General features: G+C 40.3%; 1 protein-coding gene across 5 annotated transcripts in view; it reads left to right on the forward strand.

The window, feature by feature from the left end:
- Positions 1–16,052, forward strand: part of LOC133554026 (DENN domain-containing protein 2D-like) — an 86,327-nt gene that overhangs the window by 56,954 nt on the left and 13,321 nt on the right. For all 5 annotated transcript variants that reach the window (XM_061902358.1, XM_061902356.1, XM_061902359.1 and 2 more), the window contains 2 exons: positions 2,614–2,762; positions 14,646–14,817. In XM_061902358.1, the coding sequence (XP_061758342.1) occupies positions 2,614–2,762; positions 14,646–14,817 (321 nt within the window). The remainder of the gene's footprint in view (positions 1–2,613; positions 2,763–14,645; positions 14,818–16,052) is intronic.

A 16,052-nucleotide genomic window follows, 5' to 3' on the forward strand; every position in this document is an offset into this window, starting at 1 on the left:
AATGAATTGATATAATATGTAAGTTTCACTTTCTGAATATAATTACTGAAATAAATCAACTTTTTCATGATATTCTAATAATATGAACAGCACCTGTATATTTTTGTTGTTGTTGTTGTTATTGTTATGTTTTATTATTATTTATGTATTTTATTTATATAATATATATATATATATATATATATATATATATGTGTGTGGTTTTTTTTTTTACTCCTCTCTGTGCTGCCACGTCATGGTAGAGGAGTTAGCGTGTCCCAATGATCCTAGGAGCTATGTTGTCCTGGGACTTCTATGCCCCCGGGGAGGGTCTCCCAAGACAAACAGGTCCGAGGTGAGGGATCAGACAAAGAGCAGTGCAAAGACCTTTATGAAAAGTTAAAATGGAGAACCTAGATTTCCCCTCGCCCGGATGCGGGTCACCGGGGCTCCCCCCTGGAGCCAGGCCCAGATGTGGAGCACGATGGCCGGGCCTGTCCCCATGGGCACAGGCCGAAGAGGCAACGTGGGTTCACCCTCCAATGGGCTCACCACCCATAGCAGGGGCCATAGAGGTCGGGTACAGTGTGAGCTGGGCGGCAGCCGAAGTCAGGGCATTTGGTTGGGCTGGTCCTCGGCTACAGAAGCTAGCTCTTGGGACGTGGAACGTCACCTCACTGGGGGGGAAGGAGCCTGAGCGAGTGTGCAAAGTGGAGAAGTTCCGGCTGGATATAGTTGGACTCACTTGAATGCACAGCAAGGGCTCTGGAACCACTTCTCTCAAGAGGGGCTGGACTCTCTTCCACTCTGGCGTTGCTGGCAGTGAGAGGCGACGGGCTGGGGTGTTAATTCTTGTTGCCCCCCGGCTCCAAGCCTGCACGTTGGAGTTCAAGCCAGTGGACGAGAGGGTCGACTCCCTCTGCCTTCGGGCGGGGGGACGGGTCCTGACTTTTGTTTGTGCTTACGCACCAAACAGCAGCTGAAATACCAATCAAACATAAAGGTGTCCATATGTGCCCTTGGCACCAGGACAGCCTCGGCTCTAGTTCCATGATCCACTTTGTAAATGCTAAATGAGTTGTACTTGTATAGCGCTTTTTAAAATGTTTTTAAGGAACTCAAAGCACTTTGACACTATTTCCACATTCACCCATTCACACACTGATGGCGGGACATGCTAAGCAAGGCGCTAACTGGGACCCATCAGGAGCAAGGGTGAAGTGTCTTGCTCAAGGACACAACGGACATGACTAGGATGCTAGAAGGTGGGGATTGAACCAGTGACCCTGAGGTTGCTGGCACCGCCACTCTACCAACTTCCCCGCGCCATCCCCCAGTAGTTGTGTCATCCGGAAGAACTTTGAACATGTCACGAGGGAGGTGCTGGATATTGCGTCCGAGTGGACAATGTTCTATTGTCCAGGAGGCTGATTGGAGCTGTGGTTGGTGCCTGTCGTGGCGGTAATCCCAGAACCCGCTGGGGTACGCCGACTATGAGGGATGCCGTCGAGCTGAAGAAGGAGTCCTATGGGGTCCTTTTGGCTCATAGTGTGCAGCTTCAGCGGTCGCGGAGGCAAAAACTGACATGAGAGGAGTTCAGGGAAGCCATGGAAAACGACTTCTGGACGGCTTCAAAGCGATTCTGGACCACCACTATCCGCCGCCTCAGGAAGGGGAAGCAGTACACTGTCAACACCGTGTATGGTGGGGATGGTGTTCTGCTGACCTCCACTGCGGATGTTGTGGATACTTTGAAGACCTCCTCAATCCCACCAACACATGAGGAAGCAGTTCCTGGGGAATCTGTGGTGGGCTCTCCTATTTCTGGGGCTGAGGTTGCTGAGGTAGTTAAAAAGCTCCTTGGTGGAAAGGCCCCGGGGGTGAATGACATCACCCCGGAGTTCCTTAAGGCTCTGGAGGCTGTGGGGCTGTCTTGGTTGACAAGACTCTGCATCTTTCAATGTGGGTGTGTTTGTTTAGAGCTAGGTCTCAACCTGTCCCGCATTGCTCAAGCCAGCATCAGGTATGTTGCAGCTGCAAGGGCCTGAGAGCAGGAGTTGTTGCTGTGGGATGTCAATACAACAAAAAAGAAGAATAAAGAATACATGAAGACCTGTGGTGACCTGCAGTATTTGTGTGCTAACTAGATGTCCATACAAGAATACATGAAGACCTGTGGTGACCTGCAGTATTTGTGTGCTAACTAGATGTCCATACAAGAATAAAGAATACATGAAGACCTGTGGTGACCTGCAGTATTTGTGTGCTAACTAGATGTCCATACAAGAATACATGAAGACCTGTGGTGACCTGCAGTATTTGTGTGCTAACTAGATGTCCATACAAGAATACATGAAGACCTGTGGTGACCTGCAGTATTTGTGTGCTAACTAGATGTCCATACAAGAATACATGAAGACCTGTGGTGACCTGCAGTATTTGTGTGCTAACTAGATGTCCATACAAGAATACATGAAGACCTGTGGTGACCTGCAGTATTTGTGTGCTAACTAGATGTCCATACAAGAATACATGAAGACCTGTGGTGACCTGCAGTATTTGTGTGCTAACTAGATGTCCATACAAGAATACATGAAGACCTGTGGTGACCTGCAGTATTTGTGTGCTAACTAGATCATCAGACTGACGCGGCCGCTGGACTCCTGGCTGGAACACGTCGACTTTCCAGTGCTGTTCAGCTGCCTGACAGATGAGGAGGTGCTGCTGGTGTTTGCCGCTGCTGTCCTCGAGAGACGCATCATTTTCATTGCTGACGACTTGGGGTAATATTAGCACACTGCACCTCTCACGCTGTAGTGCTAGCAGGCTAACATTAGCATGATCGCTTTCTTTGCCAGCGTACACCTCAGTCATATAATTATGTGGCATGACTTCCTCATATTAAATATACACTAGGGATGTAACAATTTGAACATTAGTATCACCAACATGATTACAGTTATTGTTATTATCAGAGTATTGTTGCATGTGCTTCTAAAAGTACTCCTCTAAGTTTTATTTCGAAAATGAAATACATTAGATAAACAGCCACACAACATACTTTCTTGGCAGAAGAAATGTGTTATGTAATATTATTGTGGTTACTTAAAGAGACGTTATTTTTATTTGAGGGTTTATTCTCTTCCGTTTTAATTTGTAAAAGTTGTTTAGTTTTTTTGATGATGAAGAAAAAAATGTGTCACGTCCGGTTTATGTGACATCACGCAAATTGACTTCCTGTTGTCATATTGCTTGGAGTATGGATTGTTCCAAGAGAGCACAGCTTAGACAGCAATGTGTTTATATACGTTTCAACTGAGGGATGCCATTTTTTATGGGGAAATACATGACTCTTTCTTGTATTCATGTTAGCATCTAAGCTAGCACTAGCCTGCTTCTCCAGTAAATGAGCAGTGTCACCGGTCTGTAAGTTTATCAAAACGTTATCAATCACAGTTTTACCATTAATCTAAAAGGGTCATCCTAACCCTTTTACCGCAGTTTATCATTATACCACCTATTGTTACATCCCTACTGTATACAATCATGTGTTATAAAATAGGCTAATCAAAAGCTATAACATATTTTTTGTGTTTTTATTGGTTATTATTCTCAACATTTCAGCTTTTTTTCATTACGTCATGCCTCTTTGCTCTGTTTTTCCATTTTCGTTCGCCAGTCAATGGAATCGTCAATTGTATGTTGGCATTAAGCTGGCGGCGTAAGAGCCAAAAACTGCTTTTTTTCAGTGTATTGTCGAATTAACACAATTATTTTCTTTGTGTGCTTGGTTTTACAGTAACATTATCGAGGAGACTATCAAACAACCTTGAGTTGTCAGTTTTTTTTAACTCTACTTTAAAGCAATGCATACCTATCTGATTAACTAAATTCTAACATTCAGGCAAAGCAGAAAAATATTTGTAAATAAACACATAGTAGGGCGGAGTGATATAGATTAAAACTATATCACAGTATAAGTGTTTTATATCATTCGATAAGTATTGTCCTTTTTTTTATGACTTATTTAAAATAAGTACCTGGTGAAAAAATATATTAAATATAAATATTTTTATTTGAAATGTAACCTTCCTCTGTTGATAATCCCTCAGCTTTCAAGGAAGAAAGTAAATGTCAACATGAGCAAGGAAAACACTCAAACAATGTCAACAAAATAGTCAAATCACATTGAACACTTCTCAATAATCTTGCCTTGCATCATTTACACACCACATTGGTCAGTAGTTTACACACCACATTGGTCAGTAGTTTACACACCACATTGGTCAATAATTTACACACCACATTGGTCAGTAGTTTACACACCACATTGGTCAATCATTTACACACCACATTGGTCAGTAGTTTACACACCACATTGGTCAATCATTTACACACCACATTGGTCAGTAGTTTACACACCACATTGGTCAATCATTTACACACCACATTGGTCAGTAGTTTACACACCACATTGGTCAGTAGTTTACACACCACATTGGTCAGTAGTTTACACACCACATTGGTCAGTAGTTTACACACCACATTGGTCAGTAGTTTACACACCACATTGGTCAATCATTTACACACCACATTGGTCAGTAGTTTACACACCACATTGGTCAGTAGTTTACACACCACATTGGTCAGTAGTTTACACACCACATTGGTCAGTAGTTTACACACCACATTGGTCAGTAGTTTACACACCACATTGGTCAATCATTTACACACCACATTGGTCAGTAGTTTACACACCACATTGGTCAGTAGTTTACACACCACATTGGTCAATCATTTACACACCACATTGGTCAGTAGTTTACACACCACATTGGTCAGTAGTTTACACACCACATTGGTCAGTAGTTTACACACCACATTGGTCAGTAGTTTACACACCACATTGGTCAGTAGTTTACACACCACATTGGTCAGTAGTTTACACACCACATTGGTCAGTAGTTTACACACCACATTGGTCAGTAGTTTACACACCACATTGGTCAATCATTTACACACCACATTGGTCAGTAGTTTACACACCACATTGGTCAGTAGTTTACACACCACATTGGTCAATCATTTACACACCACATTGGTCAGTAGTTTACACACCACATTGGTCAGTAGTTTACACACCACATTGGTCAATCATTTACACACCACATTGGTCAGTAGTTTACACACCACATTGGTCAGTATTTTACACACCACATTGGTCAGTAGTTTACACACCACATTGGTCAGTAGTTTACACACCACATTGGTCAGTAGTTTACACACCACATTGGTCAGTAGTTTACACACCACATTGGTCAGTAGTTTACACACCACATTGGTCAGTAGTTTACACACCACATTGGTCAGTAGTTTACACATCACATTGGTCAGTAGTTTACACACCACATTGGTCAGTAGTTTACACACCACATTGGTCAGTAGTTTACACACCACATTGGTCAGTAGTTTACACACCACATTGGTCAGTAGTTTACACACCACATTGGTCAGTAGTTTACACACCACATTGGTCAGTAGTTTACACACCACATTGGTCAGTAGTTTACACACCACATTGGTCAGTAGTTTACACACCACATTGGTCAGTAGTTTACACACCACATTGGTCAGTAGTTTACACACCACATTGGTCAGTAGTTTACACACCACATTGGTCAGTAGTTTACACACCACATTGGTCAGTAGTTTACACACCACATTGGTCAGTAGTTTACACACCACATTGGTCAGTAGTTTACACACCACATTGGTCAGTAGTTTACACACCACATTGGTCAGTAGTTTACACACCACATTGGTCAGTAGTTTACACACCACATTGGTCAGTAGTTTACACACCACATTGGTCAGTAGTTTACACACCACATTGGTCAGTAGTTTACACACCACATTGGTCAGTAGTTTACTCACCACATTGGTCAGTAGTTTACACACCACATTGGTCAGTAGTTTACACACCACATTGGTCAGTAGTTTACACACCACATTGGTCAGTAGTTTACACACCACATTGGTCAGTAGTTTACACACCACATTGGTCAGTAGTTTACACACCACATTGGTCAGTAGTTTACACACCACATTGGTCAGTAGTTTACACACCACATTGGTCAATAGTTTACACACCACATTGGTCAGTAGTTTACACACCACATTGGTCAATCATTTACACACCACATTGGTCAGTAGTTTACACACCACATTGGTCAGTAGTTTACACACCACATTGGTCAGTAGTTTACACACCACATTGGTCAGTAGTTTACACACCACATTGGTCAATCATTTACACACCACATTGGTCAGTAGTTTACACACCACATTGGTCAGTAGTTTACACACCACATTGGTCAGTAGTTTACACACCACATTGGTCAGTAGTTTACACACCACATTGGTCAGTAGTTTACTCACCACATTGGTCAGTAGTTTACACACCACATTGGTCAGTAGTTTACACACCACATTGGTCAGTAGTTTACACACCACATTGGTCAGTAGTTTACACACCACATTGGTCAGTAGTTTACACACCACATTGGTCAGTAGTTTACACACCACATTGGTCAGTAGTTTACACACCACATTGGTCAGTAGTTTACACACCACATTGGTCAGTAGTTTACACACCACATTGGTCAATAGTTTACACACCACATTGGTCAGTAGTTTACACACCACATTGGTCAATCATTTACACACCACATTGGTCAGTAGTTTACACACCACATTGGTCAGTAGTTTACACACCACATTGGTCAGTAGTTTACACACCACATTGGTCAGTAGTTTACACACCACATTGGTCAGTAGTTTACACACCACATTGGTCAGTAGTTTACACACCACATTGGTCAGTAGTTTACACACCACATTGGTCAGTAGTTTACACACCACATTGGTCAGTAGTTTACACACCACATTGGTCAGTAGTTTACACACCACATTGGTCAGTAGTTTACACACCACATTGGTCAGTAGTTTACACACCACATTGGTCAGTAGTTTACACACCACATTGGTCAGTAGTTTACACACCACATTGGTCAGTAGTTTACACACCACATTGGTCAGTAGTTTACTCACCACATTGGTCAGTAGTTTACACACCACATTGGTCAGTAGTTTACACACCACATTGGTCAGTAGTTTACACACCACATTGGTCAGTAGTTTACACACCACATTGGTCAGTAGTTTACACACCACATTGGTCAGTAGTTTACACACCACATTGGTCAGTAGTTTACACACCACATTGGTCAGTAGTTTACACACCACATTGGTCAGTAGTTTACACACCACATTGGTCAGTAGTTTACACACCACATTGGTCAGTAGTTTACACACCACATTGGTCAGTAGTTTACACACCACATTGGTCAGTAGTTTACACACCACATTGGTCAGTAGTTTACACACCACATTGGTCAGTAGTTTACACACCACATTGGTCAGTAGTTTACACACCACATTGGTCAGTAGTTTACACACCACATTGGTCAGTAGTTTACACACCACATTGGTCAGTAGTTTACTCACCACATTGGTCAGTAGTTTACACACCACATTGGTCAGTAGTTTACACACCACATTGGTCAGTAGTTTACACACCACATTGGTCAGTAGTTTACACACCACATTGGTCAGTAGTTTACACACCACATTGGTCAGTAGTTTACACACCACATTGGTCAGTAGTTTACACACCACATTGGTCAGTAGTTTACACACCACATTGGTCAATAGTTTACACACCACATTGGTCAGTAGTTTACACACCACATTGGTCAATCATTTACACACCACATTGGTCAGTAGTTTACACACCACATTGGTCAGTAGTTTACACACCACATTGGTCAGTAGTTTACACACCACATTGGTCAGTAGTTTACACACCACATTGGTCAATCATTTACACACCACATTGGTCAGTAGTTTACACACCACATTGGTCAGTAGTTTACACACCACATTGGTCAGTAGTTTACACACCACATTGGTCAGTAGTTTACACACCACATTGGTCAGTAGTTTACACACCACATTGGTCAGTAGTTTACACACCACATTGGTCAGTAGTTTACACACCACATTGGTCAGTAGTTTACACACCACATTGGTCAGTAGTTTACACACCACATTGGTCAGTAGTTTACTCACCACATTGGTCAGTAGTTTACACACCACATTGGTCAGTAGTTTACACACCACATGGGTCAGTAGTTTACACACCACATTGGTCAGTAGTTTACACACCACATTGGTCAGTAGTTTACACACCACATTGGTCAGTAGTTTACACACCACATTGGTCAGTAGTTTACACACCACATTGGTCAGTAGTTTACACACCACATTGGTCAGTAGTTTACACACCACATTGGTCAGTAGTTTACACACCACATTGGTCAATAGTTTACACACCACATTGGTCAGTAGTTTACACACCACATTGGTCAATCATTTACACACCACATTGGTCAGTAGTTTACACACCACATTGGTCAGTAGTTTACACACCACATTGGTCAGTAGTTTACACACCACATTGGTCAGTAGTTTACACACCACATTGGTCAGTAGTTTACACACCACATTGGTCAATCATTTACACACCACATTGGTCAGTAGTTTACACACCACATTGGTCAGTAGTTTACACACCACATTGGTCAGTAGTTTACACACCACATTGGTCAGTAGTTTACACACCACATTGGTCAGTAGTTTACACACCACATTGGTCAGTAGTTTACACACCACATTGGTCAGTAGTTTACACACCACATTGGTCAGTAGTTTACACACCACATTGGTCAGTAGTTTACACACCACATTGGTCAGTAGTTTACACACCACATTGGTCAGTAGTTTACTCACCACATTGGTCAGTAGTTTACACACCACATTGGTCAGTAGTTTACACACCACATTGGTCAGTAGTTTACACACCACATTGGTCAGTAGTTTACACACCACATTGGTCAGTAGTTTACACACCACATTGGTCAGTAGTTTACTCACCACATTGGTCAGTAGTTTACACACCACATTGGTCAGTAGTTTACACACCACATTGGTCAGTAGTTTACACACCACATTGGTCAGTAGTTTACACACCACATTGGTCAGTAGTTTACACACCACATTGGTCAGTAGTTTACACACCACATTGGTCAGTAGTTTACACACCACATTGGTCAGTAGTTTACACACCACATTGGTCAGTAGTTTACACACCACATTGGTCAGTAGTTTACACACCACATTGGTCAGTAGTTTACACACCACATTGGTCAGTAGTTTACACACCACATTGGTCAGTAGTTTACACACCACATTGGTCAGTAGTTTACACACCACATTGGTCAGTAGTTTACACACCACATTGGTCAGTAGTTTACACACCACATTGGTCAGTAGTTTACACACCACATTGGTCAGTAGTTTACACACCACATTGGTCAGTAGTTTACACACCACATTGGTCAGTAGTTTACACACCACATTGGTCAGTAGTTTACACACCACATTGGTCTGACTACGGTCTGTTTGAGATAAAAAACCAAAAAGTGCCATACTGTCCATGTGACTATTCCTCTTTATTCACAATTTCTTAATTTTTACTTTCTTTTCTCGCTCCATGCAAAGAATCAACCAAAGCTGATAGTAGATGCTGTCACCTGATTGGCTGTTAGCGTGCCACGCCCACTGCTCACTGACCACTTCCTGGTTACCAGGGAGCTGGTGTCTTTGTTCATGCAACCAACCTTGCTTCCATACTTCACCATTCTTCCCACAAAGGAAAACACATGTTAATCAAAGACACTTTTTATGGCTTTCGATTAAATGTATGTTGCGATAATAAGCAACAACAACGGAATAATACAGCAAAAGTATTGACTGTGTCACACAAAGGTGTCTTTAAACATATGCATGAGATTATTTCAGCGTCATATCCAATTCTGTAAATGATACAATGAGCTCCCTTTGAAATGCCTCAAGCCACTCAACAAATGTATTTAGTCAAAGGTTAGAAAATGTTTGGAGTGAACACTCATCCATTTCCTTCTGCTCATCTGAGTGTGACAGCGGACTTTGGTGGAAGTATGGAAGTCGTTCAAGCCACAGGCCGACTGTGTGTCCCCCCCCATTCAACATGCCAGGAACTCCCTTTTTTGGGGTATTTTACTCTGCGGCCTCGGTCTCGTTGCTTGCAGTAACAGACAAACGGGAAAAACAGGTTTTGCAAGTTGTTGTATGTGTGAAAAGGACAGGTGGCGTCATGAAAGGGAATGTCTTATCTGCTAGGAAACTCTTTAGTAAGTACAATCCTTTTCTTCCAGGCAATAATATGTACCATGAATTGATGAAGGTGGACCCCGACTTAAACAAGTTGAAAAACTTATTGGGGTGTTACCATTTAGTGGTCAATTGTACGGAATATGTACTGTACTGTGCAATCTACTAATAATATGTACTGTACTGTGCAATCTACTAATAATATGTACTGTACTGTGCAATCTACTAATAATATGTACTGTACTGTGCAATCTACTAATAATATGTACTGTACTGTACAATCTACTAATAATATGTACTGTACTGTGCAATCTACTAATAATATGTACTGTACTGTGCAATCTACTAATAATATGTACTGTACTGTGCAATCTACTAATAATATGTACTGTACTGTGCAATCTACTAATAATATGTACTGTACTGTGCAATCTACTAATAATATGTACTGTACTGTGCAATCTACTAATAATATGTACTGTACTGTGCAATCTACTAATAATATGTACTGTACTGTGCAATCTACTAATAATATGTACTGTACTGTGCAATCTACTAATAATATGTACTGTACTGTGCAATCTACTAATAATATGTACTGTACTGTGCAATCTACTAATAATATGTACTGTACTGTGCAATCTACTAATAATATGTACTGTACTGTGCAATCTACTAATAATATGTACTGTACTGTGCAATCTACTAATAATATGTACTGTACTGTGCAATCTACTAATAATATGTACTGTACTGTGCAATCTACTAATAATATGTACTGTACTGTGCAATCTACTAATAAAAGTTTCAATCAATCAATCAATCAATATCATGGAGGGAAGATGCCACTGACTATATAAGATTACTTTGATTCAATGAACACATTTTTCATTTAAAGACATTTAGAAAGTTGTCTGTGGGTCGGCACATTTTGCTGGATGATACATGGATCTACAAAATAGGGCTGATCATTTTTTGGAGAGCGACTGAAGCAGGTTTCTAATGATAATACATCATTACAAGGGAGGTACACCATTTCAAATGCAATTAACTTGTATTCCTCCTTTATTCTAACATTGTCATTGAAATGTCAACTTTTGAATACCAAGTTGAATAAAACAAACAAATAGTATAAGAAAATATACTGTCTGTTAGCAAAATGTTGCACTTGAATAACAAAATAGGTTCTGTCTCTGTTCAGGAGGGGGTGGGGTCCCTCAAATATACACAAGCAAAACAATAAGCACAATGGCTAAATAGGGTAGGTTTTCTTCCTACAAGGTGCTATTTAAAAAGAGGTGCACTAAAACAGAAAAGTGTCTTTACTGTAAGATGTCTTTTCTTAGCACTTAAGGAAGTGATAAAGGTTGACTTGCATGCTTCTGCAGCTTTTCTGCACACTACCTGGGCTTGTGGTGGTGGAGCTACACTGCCGCTTGTTTTTGAATACCCAGTAAATCGAGGTACACCTCTCTTTCTCTACTCGCTATATAAATATAGCTACAAAGTGGCCCAAGTGCATCGCAATGTTCAATCTTTTTTTTCGCCGGAAGAAGCGTGAAGTATGGAAGCAAGGTTGGTTGCACGAACAAAGGCACTCGCTCCCTGGTAACTGAGCAAGGCAGGAAGTGATCACTGATCACAGCATCAACCATCACCTTTGCTTGATTCTTTGCATGGAGTGAGGAGACAAAAGTCAACATGAAGAAATAGTGGATAAAAGAGGACAGGTTTCCCAAAGGAGCAATGTGGTGTGTAGATGATGCAAGGCAAGATTATTGTCAAGTCTTCAATGTTGGTGACATCGTCGCAGTGTTTTCCATGCTCGTGTTGACCTTTCCTTTCTGCCTTATCATCATCAGAGGAAGTTACATGTGGAATAGAAATGTTCACATTTCATATCTTTTTCTCCTGGTTCTCAAAAAAAAATGAAAAAGTATCAATATGGACCGATATAAAACATTTAGTATGTCAGCCGAGCCCTACTTTGTGCTCAGTAAAGAATGGGTAAAATACTGTAAATATCACATGTCATGTCACTACATTTTTTTAATATGAATCCTCGTTTTTGATTGATTGATTGAAACTTTTCTTAGTAGATTGCACCGTACAGTACATATCTCGTACAATTGACCACTAAATGCTAACACCCCAATAAGTCGGGGTCCACCTTCATCAATTCACGGTTATCTACATTGTTAGTCAAATCTGCCGTCGTGAGGGATTGGCAAAATAAAAAAATGTTACACAAAAGTGTTTTTCCTTTGAATCTCTTGTCACTAGGATGGATACTGTTCACATTTGAATTGATACGGTACCGATTCTTGTTAACTGGGAATCGATACCGGTCCTTAACGGTACCAATTGTCAGTAATTGTGTGTGTGTATATGCGTGTTAATAAATATTCATTGTTTTAGTTAATAAAATCTCATTTTTATTGCAGCATTTAAAAATGGGATGATTATGATTACTGTTGTCCAGTTGTTATTTCTTGTTTTATTATCACAATTGCAAGTATGACATTAATTACATGTCTGTAGTGTATAGACTTTGCTGAACCTAGTCTTTTGTTACGCCCTAAAAAGTCCCAATACTGTAAGTATTGTACTTAGGACACAGCAGCTGTTTGATTGTAATGCGCATATGAGTTGTAATTCATGATTACAGTTAGAGGTGTTGAAATGGCCACATCAAATAATAAGTAGCATGTCGATAGCAAAGCCAATGTATCATCCCATCAAGGTAGCACATTTTTGGAAGTCCAACCTCCCCAGCAGGCACAAGACATTAAAACAACATTGAGAACTTGTTGAATGAGGTCCTGACGTTGAGCAACTCAAACCTAACATTGAAACATTATTTATGACAAGGTTTCATCAATGTCGGGTTGTGACGGTGTTTTGACCTTTGAAATGTGCTCATTTCCCAACCATCATTCTACAACATTGAAACAACATTATTTATGACAAGGTTTCTTCAATGTCAGGTTGTGACGGTGTTTTGACCTTTGAAATGTGCTCATTTCCCAACCATTATTCTACAACATTGAAACAACATTATTTATGACAAGGTTTCATCAATGTCAGCTTGTGACGGTGTTTTGACCTTTGAAATGTGCTCATTTCCCAACCATTATTCTACAACATTGAAACAACATTATTTATGACAAGGTTTCATCAATGTCAGCTTGTGACGGTGTTTTGACCTTTGAAATGTGCTCATTTCCCAACCATTATTCTACAACATTGAAACAACATTATTTATGACAAGGTTTCATCAATGTCAGCTTGTGACGGTGTTTTGACCTTTGAAATGTGCTCATTTCCCAACCATCATTCTACAACATTGAAACAACATTATTTATGACAAGGTTTCTTCAATGTCAGGTTGTGACGGTGTTTTGACCTTTGAAATGTGCTCATTTCCCAACCATTATTCTACAACATTGAAACAACATTATTTATGACAAGGTTTCATCAATGTCAGCTTGTGACGGTGTTTTGACCTTTGAAATGTGCTCATTTCCCAACCATTATTCTACAACATTGAAACAACATTATTTATGACAAGGTTTCATCAATGTCAGCTTGTGACGGTGTTTTGACCTTTGAAATGTGCTCATTTCCCAACCATTATTCTACAACATTGAAACAACATTATTTATGACAAGGTTTCATCAATGTCAGCTTGTGACGGTGTTTTGACCTTTGAAATGTGCTCATTTCCCAACCATCATTCTACAACATTGAAACAACATTATTTATGACAAGGTTTCTTCAATGTCAGGTTGTGACGGTGTTTTGACCTTTGAAATGTGCTCATTTCCCAACCATCATTCTACAACATTGAAACAACATTATTTATGACAAGGTTTCTTCAATGTCAGGTTGTGACGGTGTTTTGACCTTTGAAATGTGCTCATTTCCCAACCATCATTCTACAACATTGAAACAACATTATTTATGACAAGGTTTCTTCAATGTCAGGTTGTGACGGTGTTTTGACCTTTGAAATGTGCTCATTTCCCAACCAACAACGTGGGTCCAACGTTGGACATCAATGTTGTCTGAACTTCCAAATTAAAGTGTTTAATTTTTAGATTTAAAGGAGATAATCAAAGTTGTATCAATGTCTTGGGCCTGCCTGCTGGGTTACTTGATGTACTTTGAAGCCCTTTTTAGTCAATTCCTTGGTTGGCATTGGAAAAGACCAACAAGGGCTCTCAGTGTTGCTGGAGTGATCACCAAAGTTGGTGACACAACCCAGGTAGTGTTTGATTTGACGTGAATGGGTGGGTGGCAAAAACCTTCTTGATATGTTCTTGTCTCTGCAGCACATTGTCCCAGGTCATTCATGCGGTCGCAGCCCTTCTTTACCCTTTCACCTGGCAGCACACCTTGATTTCCATCGTTCCATCCATCCTGATTGACGTTGTGATGGCGCCCACTCCGTACCTGCTGGGGGTGCAGAAGCGGCTGCTGGACCAGGTCACCGAGCAGAATGATGTAAGTTGCAGCAAACAAAGTCTGCTTTTCAAAGGATAGCAGCGCCATGATGACCCAACACTAACCCTGATCCAGGGATGTCCAAACCTGTTGACTTGGGGGTTGCATTGGGATATATATATATATATATATATATATACATACACATATGCATACATATACAGTACATATATATATATGTATATGTATATATACATATCTCCTGATGATTGAGGGAACCCCTCATGAAACAGTTCTGTAGAGATGAAGTAGTCTTGTGATTTTTTCCCACACCTACATATGTATGTATATATATATATATATATATATATATGTATATGTGTGTTTATATATGTTTATATATATGTGTACATTTATGTATATGTTTATATATATATGTGTATATATATACACGTGTATATATTTATGTGTGTGTGTATATGAGTTGGGAAATTGTGTTGGATGTAAATATAAACAGAATACAATGATTTGCAAATCCTTTTCAAGCCATATTCAGTTGAATATGCTACAAAGACAACATATTTCATGTTCAAACTGATAAACAATTTTTTTTGCAAATAATCATTAACTTTAGAATTTGATGCCAGCAACACGTGAAAAAGAAGTTGGGAAAGGTGGCAATAAATACTGATAAAGTTGAGAAATGCTCATCAAACACTTATTTGGAACATCCCACAGGTGTGCAGGCTAATTGGGAACAGGTGGGTGCCATGATTGGCTATAAAAGCAGCTTCCGTAAAATGCTCAGTCTTTCACAAGAAAGGATGGGGCGAGGTACACCCCTTTGTCCACAACTGTGTGAGCAAATAGTCAAACAGTTTAAGAACAACCTTTCTCAAAGTGACATTGCAAGAAATTTAGAGATTTCAACATCTACGCTCCATAATATCATCAAAAGGTTCAGAGAATCTGGAGAAATCACTCCACGTAAGCAGCATGGCCGGAAACCAACATTGAATGACCGTGACCTTCCATCCCTCAGACGGCACTGTATCAAAAACCGACATCAATATCCAAAGGATATCACCACATGGGCTCAAGAACACTTCATAAAACCACTGCCACTAAATAAAGTTGGTCGCTACATCTGTAAGTGCAAGTTAAAGCTCTACTATGCAAAGCGAAAGCCATTTATCAACAACAGCCAGAAACACCGCCGGCTTTTCTGGGCCCGAGATCATCTAAGATGGACTGATGCAAAGTGGAAAAGTGTTCTGTGGTCTGACGAGTCCACA

Source organism: Nerophis ophidion, linkage group LG06 (genome assembly GCF_033978795.1).
Source record: "Nerophis ophidion isolate RoL-2023_Sa linkage group LG06, RoL_Noph_v1.0, whole genome shotgun sequence".
NCBI lineage: Eukaryota > Metazoa > Chordata > Actinopteri > Syngnathiformes > Syngnathidae > Nerophis > Nerophis ophidion.